Source organism: Doryrhamphus excisus, chromosome 5 (genome assembly GCF_030265055.1).
Source record: "Doryrhamphus excisus isolate RoL2022-K1 chromosome 5, RoL_Dexc_1.0, whole genome shotgun sequence".
Lineage (NCBI taxonomy): Eukaryota > Metazoa > Chordata > Actinopteri > Syngnathiformes > Syngnathidae > Doryrhamphus > Doryrhamphus excisus.
Window position 1 is genome coordinate 7914757 of NC_080470.1, and position 22753 is coordinate 7937509.

Consider the following 22753-nt stretch of genomic DNA (forward strand, 5'->3'; position numbering starts at 1 on the left):
GCTCTCTGCTGTTATGCTCTCTGATGTGATTTTCAGTAGCTCTTCAATTCAGACTTGATGCCTGTTTTTAATGACAAATGGACCACAAAATAACATAAACACGATGGGCACACTGTTTAAGTGGAGATGGGGTTTGTAAATGAAGTACAAATGAAACATTGGCAGTCACATAAAACACAAATAGCTCACCTCTCTTTTCTTTTTTGTCAAAGTAGCTTTAATTGTGCTGGAAGTTGGGTAAACCTGCAGTCTCGCAAATCTGCACACAAAGTGTATAGCATGTTATTAGAAAGATATTGAAATCATTATGTTATTCTGTTAGATCCGCAGTGGCGAATCCGTAAAGAAACAAAAAAAAAGCAGCAAGAAACAAAACTTGTTACATCTGTTACTTATGTTAACAATCTAATATATATTATTGAACAATTGAATGAATGATTTCCCATGTATTAGTATTACTCTAAAACATCAAATTCAGGTTTGTGTCATAGTATAATATTTGTTTCACACAAAGGGCAAAACCTCCCAAAAGTAGACTCTACCAACTAGGTATCCCTTATTCATTTTTGTCCAAGTTGGCGACTCTACCTGTTAATTTGTCGATTTTGTTTTATTATTGAATACTTTTTTTGTTACCAACAAACACCAGTAGCTTCACACTAACTCCTAAAAAGGATGAAAGGAGAGTAACACCAAAGAAGAAAAAGGTGGACAATGTGTATGAAAAGAGGGCTGTATTGGAGTTAATGGTATTTATCAGTAATGCATTGGAAATGAGAGTAAATGTGAATGTTGTTTTCCGTGTGCACCCCTAAATTTTCCGCTTGCGCTCCTAACATTTAAAGTTAGCTACGGTGCTTCTACTTAGTCTGGAGGCCTGTTTGACCATTACGCTGTTTCGATTAATCCACCTCTATTTGTGTGTGAGTGCAGTGCAGTGTGGAAAATTTAATTGGAAAATACCTGCATACAGTATGTGGCAGCAATCCTTTGTATTTAGCCCTTTTCACATTTTTTCCACACCCAATTTTCCATTCTGCAGGGAGTATCTGAGCTGTTTTAAAGAGATGGAACGCCGCCTGTGTAAGGGTATTCTGCAGTGCCCAGAATCCCTTCTCCCAACTTGTTAGTTTGAAAGAAGTCGATGCTGTCTGACAAGTATTGTGTACATTGGCACTAATGTTGTCACACATCTAATGATCTGATTTGGGGATTTTGTTGCTGTGTGAAAGCATACACAGTTACAGCTGGGTTTTGTGTAACACATGAATGAATGAGTCCTGTTACAGCTATGATGTATCTATTTAGTGGGATATTTGGGCAAACGGCTTGAGATACAGTATAAGCTGAAGCATGATGTCCTTGGAACTGTCAACTATTGGCAAATCTGCAATTTGAAATCAGTCACTAATAAGTCACTAATTCATGAAGCTAATTAAACCAATTGTTCTAATTTTAGGAACAGCATTGCATGAGGAAGGAAGGAAGGAAGTGGAAGAAGTCAATGAAAACACTGAACACAATTTTGGTTATATTCAATGTCAAGTAATATTTGTTTCTTAACTGTGGCTAACAATGATTTTTTAAATTTGGGTTTGGATGCATGTAGATGTCCCATTTGTACCTTCTGGTATGTTGGTGGTGGCTGTGCTCCTTTTGAGGTACTCTAATCCGCCATCTCACTAGGGAATCAAGATAATTTGTCCCAATGAGGGATTAGCTTCCGGCCACTGCCCATTTCAGATCAACCAAACAAAAAAGCCCGCCAGTATGACCCCTGATCTACCATCTACACTGTGATATAAGATTTTTTGCTAACGCCTACATTATTGCTAAAAATGCTAAATTGCTAAAAGAAACATGTTGGACTCAGAATAAATGTAAAGCTATCCTTGAACCATTTTGGAGTAGAGGAATATCTATGGGTTCTTTTAAGAATTTTTTTAATAAATGTAAGAATAATTTAAGAATTAAAATTTTCTCTCCAGCAGTCACACACGTAAACACCTTCGTTAGATCGTGTTCAATTTTTAAGGATAGGACATGTGGACAATGCGATTGGAACTTTGAACCAGTCAATGTAAAATACTACATTCATAAGTAAAATACTGCTTCTGCCTTGTATTTGTATTTTAGCGTATTTAGCCATGTTTATGCTTGAACATGTTTAGTTTAAGCCAATAGCCACAATTTGCTTTAATATAGTATGCCCTTTTTAAAGCCAATTGGCTGGTTGAAACAGTGATCTTTTATACATTTTTGGGGGGAGTTTAATGAACTGAGTGAGGGAGTGTAGATGTTTGTTGTTTGTAACTTTAGCTACGACCCAAATTGTTTCTGGGTATCTCAAGAATGTAGAGAAAAACAGAGAACTCTAAGAACTGTATATGATTAGCGGCTATTAACAGTCCTGCTTTGTGATGGAAAAAGTAGCCATCACACTGCGATGACCTGTATTGTTTCTGTGCAGACTGCTAACCATAGAGGTCAAGATGCTTGTTAAAGTTGGAACAGAGGGCAACAGTTCTGACAGGTAATTGTTTAGCGTAATGACTTCAAGGATCCAATCCGATGGCAGCTGAGATGGGCTACCAGGTCTCACCAGAGAAACAACTCTCAAAAAACCCAAAATAGCGTGGAACATGACAATTTGGAAGCAACAATACATAAAACAAGCACAAACAACAGGGAACTTGGGAATTTATAAGCGATTAAAAAAACAAACAAAAAAACAAGTTCAAAGTCACATCTATTAAGTGGATTTGGAAACGCTGAAATCGTTTGGCCCACCATCGGATTAGAAATGGTGCATGTTAAATGGGACTTCACGTGGCAGAGTGAACAATGGATAAACCAAACTACTGTATTTCGGGAATCCAACTGTTTTAGTGCATTTACATATACTCATTGAATTGTTTGTTTAGGTTTGCCTATATTTTTCAGAAATGTGCCTTCAAAATAAATTGAAATGAAATGTAGAATGGATGTTGAAATATCCTAGAAATGTTTTGAAATCTATTCAAAATCTATTTTGACTAACGAGTATCTCCCATCATAAGGGTGAGGCAGTAAAACATGTTGCCTTCTACATTGTTCAATCTTCAATTGTAATTTCTCATAATAGGTTTTATACTTGTAGTAGTCACATTTAATTGCAACACTTATTACAGACTCCTGTTAAGTTGGTTGTGTATATTAATGAAGACCTGTGGGTGTTACAGTTTGAATGTTGCAACCTGATACTAAAATATGGCCTGCAGTCACAGAGCTTGTGATAGTGTTTGCTGCCACCATGGTCAGGATGTTTTGATGTAAGAACTTGCATGCTTTTTTGTTCTCCCATTTAAAATTGGCCTTTACTTTCCATGAACCTTGTTTGGAAAATAGCATAAAAGAAAGAGCGGGGGCGGGGGCTCATGACACAGTGTGAAGTCTTCTGCTTCAAAGATTTGGCAACATACCAAAATCCATAGCCCTAACCCCAGTGATCTGATTTCAAGTAACAGCCCTACTCTTCATGTTGTTCTTCTAGAAAAGGCCCTAAAAATCTGCCTATGATACATTGCAGTTGTTAATGTTTTGGGGGCTTAGTGGCTGTTTAAAACATGGCTACTTGTTTTAGTAATAAATATATTACTATTTAAAGGGGACCTATTATGCAAAGTTTTGACTTTTTGTATTGAGTTGTGGTCTCCTATAGAGCAGCTACACACAATAACCCGCACAAAAAACTTTTTAGATTATGCAGAATCTTCAACTATTCCAGCTGTATTTTTTTATTCCCACCTCCGGGCATGCCCACTCTGCTGTGATTGGTCACACGCCCATAGTGCTTCCTAACTATGAACCATATAAGGAAGTCCACCCCTCTGTGACATCACAAAAGGGAAGTTTTACCACGCCTTTTCAAACCGAGCATTTTGAGCCACCCCACATTTGTTTCAGGGCTCACTTCCAAATGCGCATACCTCATTATCTGAAACTTTGGCATTGTTTAACACAAGAATACAACATTCTAACTACATTTATAGGTCACAAAAGTGGAAAAAGCATAGTAGGTACCTTTTAAGCTATCACGTCTTTATGAAGATAAAAGTACTATAAATAGTGAACTATTCGAACTGCGTTTTTTGGAATTATGCCATCATCCACAGTCCTGATGTGAAAAACAAACACATTTCTTTTCTGTTGTGTGTATACTAAAGAGAAAACAGTTAGCATGTCTGTGCTAAATAGTGTCTCTGATTTAATCTACAAAGAGGAAGCACTAGAGCCTTAAACGTTGAATACTGTATACGTTTGACTAAGAGCTTCTGAATCACATGAATTCAACAATTTTACACTGACATTCAAGTCATTTTATTAACAGCCAGCTAGTAAGTGTTTCTTAATTAGAGCGCGAAGTTCCATGGTTCCTTGAGCCTTTCAACGTTTAATGAAGTCCCCTTTTTTATGAAACAACAGTCCAGCCAACCATATAATTATCTTTCGCACTGTAAGAGGAAAGAACTAAATGATGGAACGTAAATTGTAATCACACTCGCTAACTAACTTTTGGAATGTATCACCACTTTCCAACATCATCTAAATACACAAAATAGACTGATGTCAAAAAATCATATTTTGGTGCCATTATGAACCAAAATAGAACATCCGCAACAAATATGACATTGAGATTCCGTTTGTACAACGCTGTCACCAGTAAATCTGATGACCAAGCTTCTTTATTGCTACCTTGTGTTTTTCTGGCTGTTACTTTCAGGAGTCTGATCTCATCTATCAGCAGTCTCATAAAGAGCTGCATTGGAGTTGCTTTAATATACTGTTCATAATGAGATGGTCATTGTGTTCATAAAAGGTTATGGTACTGTATTAACACAGTGCATACATCACCCATATTGTCGAACTCAGCGCTAGCTTGACAGGCAATCTCCTTTGGGAATATAGAGAGGTACAGTGAATACCATTGGTAGATAATGATGAAGATAAGTGCAGTAAAATAATGTGAGTGAATGTGGTTTTCCTCATGGGTGTTAATTAGAGGTCTTGAGCAAGGCCTCAAATCACTATGCCTTATTTACCACGTTTGTATAGTTGTTTAAAATATAATAGATAATAGTTATGTACAGTATTCAATAGCTTAAAAAAGGTATTGTATGAACAAGTTAAATTAGGGTTGTTTACATTAATTTACTACAACACAGAGTATATGCATAATAACATATCAACACTTTTTGCTTATTTGCTTAATACTATTTGCTTATTGTGTGCCTTATGGGAAATATGTTCTTCATAAACAGTGGAACCTTGGTCAGCATACGCCCCTGGTTAGCGTTTTTTGGTTAATGACAAAAATTGATGACAACATTTTGCCTCGGTTTGCGTACATTTTCTGGTTAGCATACAATATGGCACACCCCTGCTGAAAAAAACACCATAGAACAGCATGCAAATTATGCTGGTCAGTGCTGATCTATGCTGGTTTAGCTGGTGGACCATGCTGATGTATGCTGGAGTATGATGGTTTATGCTGATGGACCAGCATAGACCAGCACTGACCAGCATGGTCCACCAGCTAAACCAGCATTCTATGAAACAGACAAAAAACTTTGAGACTCTTGTCACTGAGCGTGAGGCGCTACTCGGACTGTATGAGTTGTGCCTTAGTGCCTGTTAATATAACCAAGCGTTTTTGGTTAACTGCTGACTTGTGCGTGAAATGGGAACGATAGCTAAGATCAATCCATTTATTTTTCACATCCTCTGTTGTACATCCTTTTCCTGATATGATGTTCACTGCAAGAGTGATAGCCTATGCTTGCTTTTCATTGGCGTTGGTGTAACCTGCACTAATGCTACTATATATAATCTATTTCCTGGAGCAGATTTCCTGCATCAGTTACCTCCACCTCTGTACTACCAAAGGTTTTTTTTTTCTCTTCACCTGCTGCGCTCCAATTAATTTACATTTTGCTTTTGGCATTTTGAAATCTGCGTCTGCTCATGACCCTGCAGTCTCATGCCCTTTTACATATGCTAATCCCATCTTAATTCATCTCACCTGCACCTTTTGGTTTACATGGAGATGGGATTCATCAATTTAAGAACACAGCTTACATGTGTTTAAGAACACACTGATGAATCTGACGAAGAGGTTTCATAAGAACAGCTTCTAAGAAGAAGATTAAGAAGATTCTTTGGAAGATGCGGTGATAGTGAATGAGGCCCATTTTCCCACCATAGTGGCAGCGATTCAACCACCACCATCTTCCTTTTTTGACATGAGTTGTGTCTTGAATTCAACAGTGTTTGTCACCTCAATAATTTAACACAGTGGAGCCAAAGAAAGTTGCAAGTGGCAGCATTTTGATAAAGCAGGTGAGAAACACTATGGAATTGATACTCTTTTCGGGAACAGTATTAGTGAAGTCAAAAAGTAACCTTAAATGTTAATTTTGCCCTTTCGTTTGTGAAGAGAAGTTTGGGGATGGCTCTGAATGCTCTGTTTCAGGGAGTTTTTTTTCTATTACTGGCTATCTGTGATAACACAGAGCCCCAGGTTTCCTCATATGGAGGAACGGACATGTGCCTGTGCATGAGCCGTGACATTTTTTGTGTAATCTGTTCTCTGAAACCACTATTGGTTTATAATAACTTATACACTGTGTTATTCAGTCAAAATTTGTACCAGAATCTCATCTCATGCCACACTTGTAAGTATATCTAAAAATATATACAGTTAACTTACAAAGCCAGAAAATCTTGTAGTTTTGTTTTAATGTTTAATGTTTTTTTTGTGTGTGCTGCAGAAATCCTGATTTGTTTTCTTGTAACATAGCTGTCTTATTACATGCATTGATTCTGTGATTTTTCACAGATGCAGCAACAGCATTATTAATCACATTGCTGTCACATCTTGCTATAGAAGATGAAGTGCCATTGCGAGTAAAAGCTGTGTGATGGTTGATATGACAGATTTGATTGTGGTCGAATAATTACTGAAGATATGATACTAGTGGCTAGTCCATCTTAGCATGAAATTAAATGTTCAATTGCTGTTATTACCAACACTGCAGAGGTTAGTCATGTGACCTGTCATGCCATACAGTTTTCAACATTTGCATGTGCGGCATAGTCCACATATACATACTTGGAATTAAAGTAAGATGTCATCTTTGGCACAAAAACATCAATGTCCTTTAATGATAGTGGGGAAAATAATTATTTTTATGTTTTTTTTAGCCCTTGGTGATTTTGTCAGTGTTTTATTTTCCAAAAATACACACAAAAACTAAGAAATAATAGGTATAAGTTCAAATTTTGACGATTAAAAATATTTCGACGCTTTGATAATATTGACTTCCGTCACCAGATGAAGCCGATCCAGTTGCCTTATCACGTTTGTAATTGAGCCACCCTCCAACTTGGTAGGTTGAGTAATGCGGCTCACATCTGGTTCCCACTCGACTCCTGCGACCTGCAATTTGGTCAATTGCCATCGACGTAATGGGCAGCCCCTCTCTGTGGGACAAAGGCCAAGAGACATTGTTCATTGACAAATGTTTGTCAGGCATGTGCATGTATGGGCCTTCTGTAGCATATGGCGCACTATATCACACACTTTTTAAATGGAAATACTGATCGGTGGCCATAGTTTTTTTTTTTGATGAGGTATCAGATCTCTTCTTAAGATTAAGGCTTTATTTGTCACATGTACTGAAGTGTAATCATTTAACCAATCCATTGAGGAGCACTGGGCAGCCATTGCGCATCACATTAAGTTCATTATCGAGCTCCTCCCTGTCATTGTGGATGGATTCCTCATCTTCTCAGAACCCCTTGGCCTTTGAGGTAAAATCATGCAGAGAGCTCTAGAGGGAGGCTGATTAACTCTTTTTAATTAGTACACCAATAGTGGTCTCTTTTTCACCAAGCTTCTTGCTGAAGACTTTTGTGATTCAATTTATATTCTGTCTGAAAATGTGACTTACCAAAAATGATGGACTGTTAATGTTTTTGTGAAGGATGAAAACTTCCAAAATCAGCAGGAGATCAAACAATTATTTCCTTTCATGTATTAATGATATCGTTTACCAAGTTCCTTTTTAGCATTCACCAACATACGACTTAAAGACTGTCATTATCTTTTTTTTTCATGTAACTCTCTGAACTCATGTGTCACGACTCATCTACCACACAGTTAAATGGAAATTACTTTTTTTTCTGTTTTATTCCGTTTCATTCTCCTGCCATGCTGTAATGAGCTGCATCATTTTGATGATCTCTGCTTGGAAATTCTTTTTTGTTCATTCTGCAAAGTGATATACTGTAAGAATGAATGACAATCTCTGTTTCTTCTCTTTTCAGTATGAGTTCAAGGTGAAAAACATAAAAAAGAAAAAGGTCAGCATCATGGTGTCTGTTGAGGGTGTAAAAGTCACCATAAGAAAAAAGAAAAAAGTAAGTGAACTTTTTTTTAATTCTCACTTTGTTTTGCTGTGTCTTCCACAATGTACTCTTTGTGCTGTCAGACCTCTTCTGTTTGCTTTCTCCTGTTCGTGTGGACATTCTCTTTCCTTTATAAACTGCACATCTTGGAGAGGTCAGGCACCACAAGCTAGCAATGAAGCTTATAAGAGTACAGAGTCATTGCCAATATACATTAGTGTCTTGGTTAGTGTCAATAATCTTTTCCAAAAGTTCCGACTCACACCAAAACAGACTCTAACCAAGGCAAGTTTTCCCCAAGAAAATAATTTAAATCCAATTAATATGTTTGGGACACCCATATTTTTTAAAACGCAAACACATTTTATTGACAATAATCATAGTTTTACATGTGCAACATGATGCAAAAATAATAACAAATTACAAGTGAACATAACCAGAGAGGTGACTGATGGTGTGGAGTTTTGCAGAGAGGCACAACAGGAGATTATACAGGTACTGCACTTATTGCCACAAAAGAATCTATGCAGAGAAGTATGTCAGTGGGTTTTAAACATGCACAATTTTACACTCAAAGAACAGTGCCACAAACATGGTACATAAAATGGAGAAACTAGCAAAGTGTTAAACTGGTGCAATTGTTACCACTGTAAACTGTAAGTGGAGTTAACAGACCTACAGAGATGTCCATTTGATAGAAGATGAAACTGACAGCTCAAGTGATGTGTTGATTTTGGAACTTTGTTTTAATGCACACCAGGTACAGCGTTGTAATTGTAAAGGCTCAATGTCAGATTATCTGGCAAATTGCTATGTCTATAGAACTTGTTTTATTGTCCTGTTTGGAATCACTTGTCCGGCAACTAAAATGTCATGCAGTGGTCAACAATTAATCTCCAAGTCAGAGCACATTGACAATCATGGACCAAAGATAGAAGTGATTGAAATGCTGCGTGAACAAAGCTCAGACGAGATAGGAATCAATATAAATAATTTCTTTGTGCCTATGTGTTGACATTTTATTGTGACAAACTGTCCCATGGGGGCAGATAGACAAAGGGAAAAGTGTGCAGGTTTGCATGCATGTGTCAATGAGTCAATATTTGGAATTATTTAACTTTAAAGCAAGGCGTGAGTTTTCATGAATCCTATAGGAATTGTGGCTGTCAAATTTACTAATTAAAAAAGGCAATTATATCTTTCATTTCATGTTGCTAAACATAGATGCAATTTACATGCATCAATAGTGCTTATTTCCAATCACTGTAATCCAAATATGTTTTTGATTTCCCATTTTACTAATGTTGGGCTTTTTATACACAGAAGAAAGAGTGGATGTGGGATGAAAATAAAATGATGGTGATGCAAGACCCCATTTACAGGTAAGCTGCCATATACCTATCTTCCTTTATGCATTTATATTTTCCAAGAATTTGGTAGTACTCTAGTACACCTCTTCCAAAATTACATTTGTGCTGTATGGTTCTCTGTGTGTTGGTCATTCCTTAGAGCATGTGTAAATGGGAGGCCGAAACACTGCAGGTTTTCTCTCAACCAGTCTCTCCAGCAAGTGATTTAAGTGATGAGCTCCTTACCTCAAATTGAAGGACATGTTGAGCATCCAAATTACCTGCTTTAGTGACCGACTGGAAATAAAATCTGGAGTGTCTTGGCTCTCCATGGCACGAGTTAGAGGCTTGTCCCTGGTAGTGGTTCATAAATTTAATTGGATAGCAAGGGAGACAATTTTAATGACTGATATTTTCTGAAAATGGTAAATTATACTAAACACTATCAAACACAAATATCCCTTTACCTCATAGACAGTAAACACTGAACTACAGTGGAACGATCTCTGTCCTCATATAGGAGGACAACATAGGTGGTAGCAGACATCAAAACCCAAAAGTCATCATTCCTTGACCATCGATTTGTGACTTTGGCCAAAGACATAAGCAGAATGCACATTTTCTTTTACCTATGGCAGTTTGTTGACATTGTTACCTCCAGTTGTGTATATATGTGTTTTGATTCTTCTGTTTTCAAAGATGAGTTGCCAGTCCAGTCTTGTTGTATAGTATAAGTATACAGTGCGTTGGGAGATGCCAAAAAAAGGCTGATTTGTGCAGAGTAAATCTTATCTCGTCATCATTCAACTGGCATTGCAATGTTTGATGTTCTTATCTAACAGCTGCTGCAGTAATTTAGTTGTATGTCTTAGCTACAAAGAAAATGAAGCAGAAATCTTTTCCCCCGTGGTTAACAATCTAAAAAAATGGGTGTTGAATCACTGCCGGGCTTTCACTGTGTGCTAGACAGGAATTATGCTGTGGCATGCTGCTAAGTGGTAATGAGTAAGTTAATAATACAGCACATGCCAATATATATGGAACAATTTCCATACAAATGATCCCTGTGGGTCTCAAATTCTATGTTGAGATCCATGCTTAATTTTGGTTCATCATTCGCTCCCCAGCATATTTGCAGATTTTATCGCTTTTACCATGGTAACTTAAATACAATGTATCTACACAGGAAAAAGAGTGCTTTAACTCTGAATACAGCAAGGTGCACTGTACAATTTCTTCACTCAACACTTCCCAACAGGAAGATGACAAGTTTGATAAGCTGTTTTGTCAGTACAGTACTGTACTTGTCTCCTAAAACAGAATGTAAGATGTGTGTAATAACTGAAAGTCATTTGACATTCACTGGGGGTCTTTGCAATGTAATAGCCCTGAATAGTGGATACCTGCTGTAATTGTTAATAATTAGGGTGGTAATGCCATGGTTTAATAGATACTTTGGTTTTAAGGTCACGGTTGGGTTCATTTTTGGTACAGCGAGGGAACAAAATGCAAAACATATAACTTATTACTGTAAATCCTGCTGTATAATATGCACCGGTGTTGAAGACACACTCACTACATTTTGAGAGAGACAAAGATTTGCACATATACCCTATAAGCTGAACAGGACTATAAGCCGCTCATGTCCATGTCATAAAAATACATATTGTGTTGCACAAAAGTCTGTGAGGACCAGTTTGCTCTTTATTTGACAGGAGCCAATCATGAGTTATTAGGAAACTCAGAAGGAGCTCATTGTAAAATGTAGGAGGTCATTACTCAATATAATAGTCTGACTCACGTTGTCTTTTTAGATGGAAGGCTGAAATCATCAGGAAAGTGCAAACTATGCAGACAAGTGCTACAGTAACAGTTTGGCCAGTCTGAATTTTAGTTTTAGGAAATGAAAGTTCCTTATTGCCTGAAGGTTCAACATTAATACATTAGTTCCAAATTGTCTATTCGCTTGTCTTTGTCCGTTTTACATATTTCAATGGGAAGGCCAAGTAATCCCAAACTGTAGATCGAGATACATGTTACGGATACATGTACCGTTACACCCCTACATAATAATGTCAAAGTGACACCACTCTGAGATGTTTTATTTTGTCTGTAGGACAGGCTTTAACACTACAACCCTTTCTGTCACATAAGAACAGATTAGTTTCCAACCAGTTTTAAATGTACTGGACAATTTATTAAAGCCTTAATTTGCAGTGCAAAACAACAAAGCCCTGTTTTTTTGCAGTATACAACCCATTTTGCAATGATTTTTTCAACGATGCCTGCAAAACATTTGTTGATTTATAGATCTTGAAGGGGTTTATTACATCATCTGTGTTTTAATTAGATTGGCATGGTGCTGTGAATACCAGCTGCTGGCTGCTTTACACCTTTTCATTACTTTGATATGTACAAAGCACTGCAATTCCAAGTGGTATTAGATGCACTAACAGGCCATAGCAGACAGATTGTTTTTTGTTTTTTTTATTTGGTCCATGCGGTGGCTTCACCTTTATTCAGTTTATTCATCGTTATTTCGATATTACCTATAGTGAGAGAGCAGGGCATGGATGAGCTGAGTAAACCAATTTTACTGATGAAGGCTGAATGAAGGAATTAATGAATGAAGGAGGACTTGGGGACTTCACTGAATGTCTTTGAAATTGTACACCTAGCTTGTGTACGTGTGTCATCATGGTGATGCAAGTGGGTTTACATATGCAACAACCAGAGGGTCTTCGTCCTGTCTGGATGTGAATAATAACTCATGCAAGTGCTTCACAAGTGCATTGCAAGTGCTTGCTGATATGGGTTCAGTTGGCTTTGGTGTAAATATTGGATGAGGAGTTTAGTTCTAGAGTAAATTTCCTTTAGAAGTAAATACATGTATTTGTAAGTGTTTTATTATTTATATACATATATATATATCCTATATTGATATTCAACCTAAACATATCGGCATATGAGTTTTGGTCTATTTCACCCAGCTCTACTTCAGTGAGTAAATTCTGTTATTAGTTTTCACATTTTCACAGCAAAACATTTTTTGCTGTGTCAGGGAAATATTGTGAAGATCACCAAGACAAGTGTTTGTTCTCTTTGACTTGGCAATATTAACTGACAAACTCACACCAGCCAAGATTGTCTTTTCTGCTCGCGAGGGACAGTAAAGTTCACACTCCCGTGCTTGCTCCTCCGAACTGTCGAAACTTCGCTGTCCTTGTTTGCTTTTTATTTAGTTAAGAAGCAAGTCAATAATGAAACAGGAGCAAACATATCGTGAGTTCATTTCCTTGAGATTAGCTAAATCGTACAGTTTACAGTATTGTTTCACTTCCCTGTCAAATGTGCTGAACACATATATATATATATATATATATATATATATATATATATATATATATATATATATATATATATATATATATATATATATATATATATATATATATAGACTGTCCCTCGCTTGAAATATGTACTGTGTGGGAAATGGGACAGTACAAAATGTATTGCAAAACATGGCCCATCAAGGCAGATTGTTCCATGCAGGGCAGACCAAACGGTGTACCACTCCATCCCTTGTTACAATAGTGTCAACATTTATTATATTCGGACACTTATTGTATTACTTTCATTCAATTTTTATTGTACAGTAATTTTATTGTGCACATTGAACAGTACTAAGGAGCTTCTCAAGTCTTTTATTATTTTAAAAGGTGTGATAAGGACAGCAGTTACCTTGCACGATAACAAAGTCCTCAGTATTTACTGTTCTAAACTAATAAAGGTTGACAAGGCCGCTCAGTAATGCTGCAATACTTCACATCATTGAAGTGTCTGACGTTTTATGTCACCTTCTAATAACTCTGCTGAGTTCACTTTACTGCAAAGTGATGACAAACATCTCAGATGTGTGAATGAATGTGTTATTGACCTGGCAGATGATTGTTCATCCAACGATGTATTTGAATATTATAGAATAGATGCAGCTCAGTGTGAAACAGAACTGAATAGGCATTGTGAAGCCCACCCCCAAAGTTGAATTCATACTGTATATAATGTATACTTTGTGTGTATAATATATGTTCCCCTCTAGCTGGCAAGCTTAGGTTTTGCTTATATTCATTCCAACCTCTTGTATTCCTCTTCAGTGATGGTACAGTTTTATAACAAACAACCAAAACATATACAGTACAATTGTTTACATGGTTGCCAACTGAAGTTTGGTTCTTCTGCCTTATGAGAATTCAGCTTTGTGTATAACAGTACGCCATCATTATGGTTTGGTACATACCTCAGTTTTAAGGTTCAGGACCAGTCCAACCTCCATGATAATATTTTGATTGTTTGCATTTGGTATATTTTTCACTTTTCTATGATATATAAAACACTTAATCAACAAAATTACAAATCCAATACAAATACTGTTTATTTGGAACTTTACATTGTGTTCAGTATTCATGCTCAAATTTGTAAAATATGTCCTTAAACCGTTCAAGTTTTACTTTAGTCCAGACTGTGTCCCAGTATTATACACCCATCCCTGAGGTCCATAAACTAGACATGAAGGCAGAATACCAAAATAGCGCAGAACTATTCTCCTTGTGCTGATTCTTCAGATTAGAGTTTATAGGACAGAAGAAGGTCATGGTTTTATTTGTTTTCCCTGGCTGAGTTTATTACATTTTTTTTATTAGTCTTTGTGAGCGATTGTCCTTCCAGTCTGTCAAGAGACCTCATTTTTTTTGTTTGTTTTGTGGTTTATATCTTGAATATAAAGTAATAATGCATAATAGAAAACCATTGTTAGTATCTCATCTTCACTAAAAAGGTGTAAAAACAGGTAAGAAAATAACATACGTAAAAGGCATATTGGTATTATTTTATAGCAAATATGGTACATATCTGAAATGGTTAACTCATTCGCTACCAAATACGTATTTATATGCATGGACGCGCACAGTTCAGTTGCAAATGTGTAAATTGTACCATTTTTTTGTGGTGAAAATTAGCCTAATCTTTCCTTTATATAACCCAAGAACCCAATATTCTGTGTACCTTGAAGAATCAGTCAAACTCATCAAAAATGGACGGTCCCTAGAGGGATGGGATTGAATAAGTTAAAGCACCCCTAATGCAATTTCCACAATACAAACAAAAGTCTACTGGAACCGTTACATTCTTGTGTTTGGTGCAGGTGACTTTAGTCATTGAAAATTTCAAGAGTTAAAATTGTCTCAGACTCAGCACTTAAATGGAGTATGTACTGATTTTACCTTTTGGTCTTGGCTATTTCGGTCATCTTAAATATGCAGAATCAGTTAACAGGAGTCAATAAAACTGGATTTGTGTACTGATTTTTGTGACTATGGACACAATAGTCCTCTTAGATTGGTTGATTTGCAGACAGCCACACTGTCAGATAATTTGTCTTGATTTAGCACTGCTTGATATCCATCACAAGGTTACAAGATAGTTAAGTTTTTGTTTCTTGGCCTCTGTTTAACTGTTTACTACTAATACTACCACTGTTTTTCAGCTGAATTCCCATGATTGACAATCTTTCATATTAGACAGCCAAAATTAGTGCAATCTCAGCCTAATTTGTGTTTGAGACTTTTTGCTCAGGTTCAAGGCTCTTTTTTTTCCATCATTGTTTCGTTTGGATGAGCAGTCAGTTGAAGAGTCTTGGGTCTGACAAACTGACACTAGGCTCCTTCAGATATAAGCTGTACACATTCTGACTATAGCTATATAAAGTCAAAAATAATATTAGAATAAATGTGTATTGATTAAATGTCATTTGTAGGAACCTTTAGTAGCCAGTTATCCTGCCTAAAGGTCATGGGTATGGACAAATGTATCAGCTCTACATGCTGAGTGTTTAATGCTATTTTATTGCAGTGTTTTTCATGTGCACAGCACTATAATAATTTGGCTCAAGCAAATGTATGTCCATGAATAAACTGTTTCACTTTAACTGCAGTGGTCAATATTGTGTGTGGTACATTACCTTTCAGCCTGTGATGTATAACACCGCTGTTTCACAGCCAACCATTAATCAAAGGGAAAAATGACCACAGCGATTGGAAAATAAGCTCAGTTTATTACACAACTTCACACCTTTAGCACTTAGATAATACATTCAGTCTGCGAAGTGCTGCATATTAGCATATATTGGCTGTGGAAATAACAATGAGAGGTTTCAGTGTCTTGTGGTGGTATATCACCTGCCAAAAAGGAATGCTTGGTTAGGTATTATTTGAATTTGAACAATTCCGGTTCCAATTCCTCATTTTGATTCTGGTTCCTAACTATTCCGATGCTTTTCAGAGTAAGGTTCATAAAAGTTGGCATTAGGGAGCTAGATTAGTTTTGTTTCCGCTAAAATAAGAAGATGTAAGTTTTGCTGTGAGTGCAAAACTTGTCAAGCACAAGTTTCTCGTGGTGGCACAGAACTGGGGAAGTTTAATACTACAAGCTTTATCATGCATATGAAGCAGCATTGCTTGGAAAACTTTGACGAGATGACAAAAATGTATTAGCTATAACAGAAAAGAGCGAGCCCATGAAAGTTTTAAACGCTTAATTGAACACCTTAATCCTCGCTATATTGTGCCTAGCTGCCACGACATTGTGGATAAAAATATAACCCGTTCCCAGGGCACATAGGGACAAACAACCATTCACACTCACATTCATACCAGGGGCTTTATTCTGCATGGGTGTCTCACTACCAGGCATACATACCACAAAACCAAACTTTGTCTGGTCTAGTGAAATATGGTTTCAAAAAATGCTACTGAACTGTGAAACGTCTAGAAATGTGATAAATGTGGCAAATGAAGTTATATACTATAAGTTATATCACTCAACATTTATGGACTGATGTGGTTTGCCTGATGTCTGTACAAACTGCAGCAAATTAAGGCTTTTATGTGCCTTCTTATACTTGATTGGCGAAGTTTATGTTTGATTGTGATTGTGCTCTTTTTTTGTCTTTTAGAATATTCTATGTGTCTCATGACTCCCAGGATCTAAAAATATTCAGCTACATCGCCAGAGATGGACACAGCAATGTTTTTCGATGTAATGTTTTCAAGTCCAAAAAGAAGGTAAGAAATGTTTTGAACACTGCCACTAGGAAATAAGAATTCGATCCCTTACAATGCGGCAAGCTTCCTAAGCCCCACAAATTGGTCATGTGCCCATGTGGCACACAAATTATCCTGTTCCCTAAGGAAAGTCGTCCTAACCTCAAATCGTTATGTGGATAAAGCAAACCTGTCACAAAAAGAGTCCCATTGCTCCATTACCATGGGCAAGACCAAAGACCCGGGCAGGTTTGCCTTTTAGGCAATGTAAGAGGGAGGTTTTCTCAAGTTTAACAGCCCAGAGTTTAAGTCTATATGAATCAGAAGTAATTTACCGTCTGTTGCGCATGGCTAGAAAATAAATAAAAGCCTGCTGCTGGAAGCACCATATCCAATGTCAAAGCATCTGTCTCCCCACAGAGCTTTGTACCTTGAAACAATCCAACCTGAGTATATCCCTTCACTATGGCAAGCAATTTATATTTCATTGATTTTCAAGCTGAAATGCCTTTCAGGCATTTACGCTAGCACTGTGAGTCCAATTTCATACAGTTGTTATATTGCAAGAAGATGATTGTTGCACTAAGAGTAATCACTGAATATTATTCAACAGGGTGGTGTGATCTTTGTACCACATTCTTCTAATTTACAGAAGTTGTAGTAGTTTTTGTTGCTGCTGTTCTCTGTAATCCAGCTCAGTGAAAAACTGGAGTCTATTTCACGGATGATAATAAACAATTTGTATGAATTGGAGGAAAGATATACCCATGTGTTTTTTTTCATACCCAAATACCATAGATCTCTCTGGGCCTAATCTGTGCTTTTTCAAGGTTTTCAAGATGGGTGTTTATGAAACAGATATATTTATTTTCTCACATGGTCCCATTATATTCTGAAAGCGGATTTTGAGTGAACATGATCTAACTGTTATGGTAAGATAAAGCCCAGTAGTTGGACCCCAATGCAGAAACAATATTTATTTAACAAAACTTGCACGCGGCGTGGCTACAAGTAATAAGTAATAAAATAGTACAACAGAAAGGGGCAGTAACAGCTGAGAGTAATGTATCAAATAAAATACTTAAAAAAGAAAATGGTGTAAAGCGACAATAAACTGAAGACCACAATGATAACCAGGAAATACCAGGAAAATGGTATCAGCACATACTCGCAGCACAGAAAATAGCGAAGAGTCTTTCTGCTAATTGCATATTGCTTTTCCACCCAGCTTACAGATTGGACAGACAAATAAATTCACAGACTTAGATAAAATCACACACAATTGCAGTGATTTAACTATGTATTTTCTTTCCTCACACACCAGAGTCAAGCCATGCGCATTGTCCGGACAGTCGGGCAGGCATTCGAGGTTTGCCACAAACTGAGTCTGAAGAACGCACAGCAGAACACAGAAGGAAAGGTGGACTGCCATGGTGAAAAGAATGGCAATGACTCTTCCATCACGGGTGAGAAAACAAAGCATATGCAACTGATACACAGTGTGTATCTTACATTGTGTAATGTTTGCTATGCCTTGCCACGATCACTACGCTTACACAGCATATGCTTTAGCTGATGGATTTTTGGCTCAGGTGTCTGGTTTATATCCCCTCAACTAACCTCAAATTTGGAATGATTAACACATTTAGAAAGTCGCTTGAAATGAGCTAGTTTTTTTTCTCATGAATTGTTGATGCCTTGAGCTAGGAGGAAAATCCCTTCCGAACTGCTCAGGGCTGGCTGTGTGCAGTCGTCTAACGAATGCCTATTCATTAAGGATATGGTTTATGCATTTTGTTTGTCCTTCTGGCCTTTTCAAATGGAGTTATTAAGTCTAAACAAAGATGTAAGAATAATCAAAGCGAGAGAGGCTTGGTAAGAGAGTGATCAAACACACTGGCATCGATTGCTGTAGCTATATGGCAAGCTCAGTACAAGCTCAACACGAGATACAACCCTACGTGACACAGCCAACGTAGTATTTTATTTTGCGGAAATTGGCTGATTTCAAGTTTTTTCTTCATAAACTGAAACAGAGCAAGTGATACTTTATTTGAATATGCAAACTGGTTAGATACATCCCAAAAATATTGTAATATATACAAAGGTCCATATCGGCCAACCCTATCCCTTGCTATGTCACACTTTTCAGGAAAATGACCCATGTATACAAGTAATTAAAAAAGTAATTTTCCCAGCTTTCACTATATGAACATTCATTTATTCAGACATTGTCATTTTTGTTTGCCAGCTGGACAAAGTCATGGCGATGCGTCCAAAGAAAGATGGCAACACACACTTCTATCCACAGCCTAATAGCAGCACATTCGGCAGAGTCACAAGTATTACAGTCAGCCACCCTCCCCACCCCAATCAGAGAGCATTGAGCCGGATTGTGTTACTTCCACTCACTTCTGCAGCCTTGCAGAGATGAACCTGCTTTCACATGCTGATGAGCGAGCCAAGAGATCACACACTATAATGGACAATGCTTTGTGATGGGGACACCATATGCATACTGCCTCATTCATACACACGCATTCAGATTCTCACAGATTGAAGTCATACGGGCTTATCTTGGGAACTAATTAGCATAACAATGGAATATGGTATAGTACAACTGTGGTTAGGTTAGAGAAACATCTGGTAGGAAGCGCTAGTATGGAAGTATAGAAGGAGACAGAGGAAAAGAGGGACAAGTGGAAATGAGGCGATGAATTAGAGAGCAGGAGAGAGGCGAGGGCTTGGTTGTGCAGTGCAGAAGAAAACAGAAATTAGGTCATAGTACAAAGCAAGTGATGTTTAACTATGAGTTATAGTGTTTGGATGTTGCATTGTGGATAGTGGTCCAGCACATGAAAATATAATTAATGCCATTAATCAGATGTCAAATCCGAGTGAGAATGAAACATCACAAGATGCCAAGCCTCCAGGACATGAAAGCTAGTACCTTCTTATCAATTCGCCCAAAGTCAGCTGGGACAGGCTTGGGCATACATCCGCAACCCGAGTGACAACCACAAAGAAAATGAATGATTGATGTCTTAAATGGCTTATTTCCATTTGTGTCTACTCCAATGGGTAATATGTGTATAAAGGTGAACCCTTTCTAGAAGATTGTATGCATCTTATGAAAATATTTGATTTATAAATAATAAATCCTACTTAAATGTACTTAACATTGTCGAATGTGGAACCAATAAATCGTGATAAACATATATATTATATTTGCAGTATATAATAATATTATTACTATATAATATATTGTAATGCAACATAATGTATATATTAGATAAAAAAGCCCTGAGTTAGTTTCTTTTTTACTCTATGCCGCTGTATTTTCATTTTTCAACTAACTTTTATATTTCTTAATGAAATACTACTAAACAGGTAGTAGTGTACACTGAAGATGCATTAATTGCAGGCAACTATACAAATAATACATTTTATGTATGCATCAAGTGCTTCACTTGCTTGTGTTTGTGTCCACCCATGTGTGCCTGTGTACATGCTCACACCTACATTGTGTGCGTGTTCATCCAGCTGTATGTGTGTGTACTTTAGTTGGCTCAGCTCAGGAGACAACAGGAGTAGCAAAGGCTACAACTGCTGCAGAGGAGACAGACATCGATGCTGATGAGACAAACCAAATACCGATCTCAGAGGAACTTAACATCAACAGAGGGGTGACGGATTTGGATGCCACAGCCAAGACATCAGACCTCAACCACTCAGAAAAGGTAACAAGATGATTGGACATCCAGGTAGTAAACTTTCAGGCATTATTTATTTTGTCTGAACATCATTTATTAATCATGTCTGATCCAAGAGGTTATTGGTAGCTGGGGTTAAAAGTCATATAATTTCTTCATCAACACAGATTTGTTGATTGAAGCAATTACAGTTTGGCCTGAAAACATATTGATATACACATATAAACATATTAAGTTGCACATGCTTCCCCTTGCATTTTAAGTATTATTTCATCAAGAGAAAACGGATTATGCTGTATGGAAATTTATATACTGTACAATATAGATATAGAAAATAAGAGAAGGTATAGTGGAGTGGGTCGTGTGTTGCCTCAGTTTTATCACACATTTAAACACATTTAACTCACATTACATATGTGTGGCTGCACAGAGGAGCTACTTTAAATCTCACTTTCAATCTCATCTCATTTAAGTGTTTTGGTGAACAGGGAAATACTATTATAACTGCAAAGAAGAGATGATAGTGTTTATGGATCTCACTGCCTTCACTTTTATCTTCAGTAAATGAAAAGCATGCTCTGTTGGGTTTAGATCACTGGCATGGCCAATGAAGAATGTTGTATTTCTTTCTCTCACATTAAAGAATGCATACAGTATATAGAAACACAGATACAAAGTGGAAGCTATTGAAAACATAACCTTTTCCCACCCATTTGGAAAGTTAATCTATTTCCTTCTTTATTTATTTTTGTTGCGGTAATGAATGCAATTAGCAGTTAACTCTGGAGTACAACCTTCAAATTATGACATTATAATCAGGGTTGTCAAACAAGCATACATGTTCTATTTACAGCTAATCATCTACGCAATGCAATGTGTGACGATCAATCTATGCTTAAATTTCTATGCAATACAACAGTATGAGAGTCGCTCATGAAAATGCTTGCCGAGTACATATCGGGCTGCCCTCTCCTGGCTCATGCATTACTTTCATGTAATTAACAATATTGTATGCGCGACCACTTTCCGCATCCATGAAGCCATGACCTACAAGATGTTGAAACTCCAGAAGAAAGGCTCTCATTGCAGTCCCTAATATTATCCCGTAGCTGCAGTATTATTACTACTTGCTGAAGACCAAAAGAGAAGGCAGAAAGAAGAAGACATAACTAGGAAAGCACAGACAGTGGAGATGAGGAATGGCTGACTAGAAGACATCACTAGAATACATGGTCACTTATGAACACAGCTTAACAAGGAAGGGTGATACGTTTTGTTTGTTTGCACACACACTAGGTTGTGTTATGTTCATGACTATCAAACACAACTAGCACGAATGTTATGTGTGCCAGAAATTTTGAAAATGTTAAACTTTTATTTGTGCACTGGCAGGCAGCCCCACACAGTTCATGCTGATCGGTGGCCCGGAGCAGCCCTAGTTATGAATGTATCCAATCTGGTGTTGATTTGTCTGAGTATTTGTTGGTTTGAAATGATACATTACTGATGTTCACTAATGGTTTTGAGGTCTCTTTAATAACCTTTTTATGAATATCTATAAGCCATATTTCATTACAGACAGTAGATGTTTTACATTCCCCCTCATGTAATTCATCATTGTTAGTATCTCTATGAGAGTACCTGATTACTGGCTCTTCCTCATCCTGATGGGCATTCATCGAGAGGCTCTATGCGGCCACGAGTCGTTCAGTTGCTAGGCAATACCTTTTGAAGTTCAGCCGTTAGCGACGGTTGGCTTGTCTTCCTAGTGGTTATCAATATGTGAGATCAGCCCAGAAATACACAGAAGGAGCTTCTTAATGATCTTAATGAGGGAGCTGGGACCATAGTCACCTAGAAAAACATCGGTAACACACTTCACTGTAATGGAATGAGATACTGGAGTGGCCTGCTGAAGAAGACACATGCACAGGTCGTCTGAAGTAAGCAAACAAACACGTCAATGACTTGGAGAAGGCTTGGGAGAATTTAATTTGGCCAGATGAGACCAAAATGGTGCTGTTTGGCATCAACTCGATTAGCTGTTTTTCAAGGCTGTTAAGGGTGCATTAATGTGAGTGTGAATGGTTGTTTGTCTATATGTGCCCCATGGTTGGCTGGCAACCAGTCCAGGGTGTACCCTGCC

General features: G+C 37.3%; 1 protein-coding gene across 2 annotated transcripts in view; it reads left to right on the forward strand.

Moving 5' to 3' along the window:
* Window positions 1-22753, forward strand: part of LOC131129440 (carboxyl-terminal PDZ ligand of neuronal nitric oxide synthase protein-like) — a 61676-nt gene that overhangs the window by 13546 nt on the left and 25377 nt on the right. Inside the window, exons 3-7 of one of the 2 annotated variants that reach the window (XM_058073011.1) lie at window positions 8368-8460; window positions 9772-9830; window positions 16807-16915; window positions 18219-18360; window positions 20438-20634. In XM_058073011.1, the coding sequence (XP_057928994.1) occupies window positions 8368-8460; window positions 9772-9830; window positions 16807-16915; window positions 18219-18360; window positions 20438-20634 (600 nt within the window). The remainder of the gene's footprint in view (window positions 1-8367; window positions 8461-9771; window positions 9831-16806; window positions 16916-18218; window positions 18361-20437; window positions 20635-22753) is intronic. The other variant, XM_058073012.1, reaches the window with a different exon arrangement.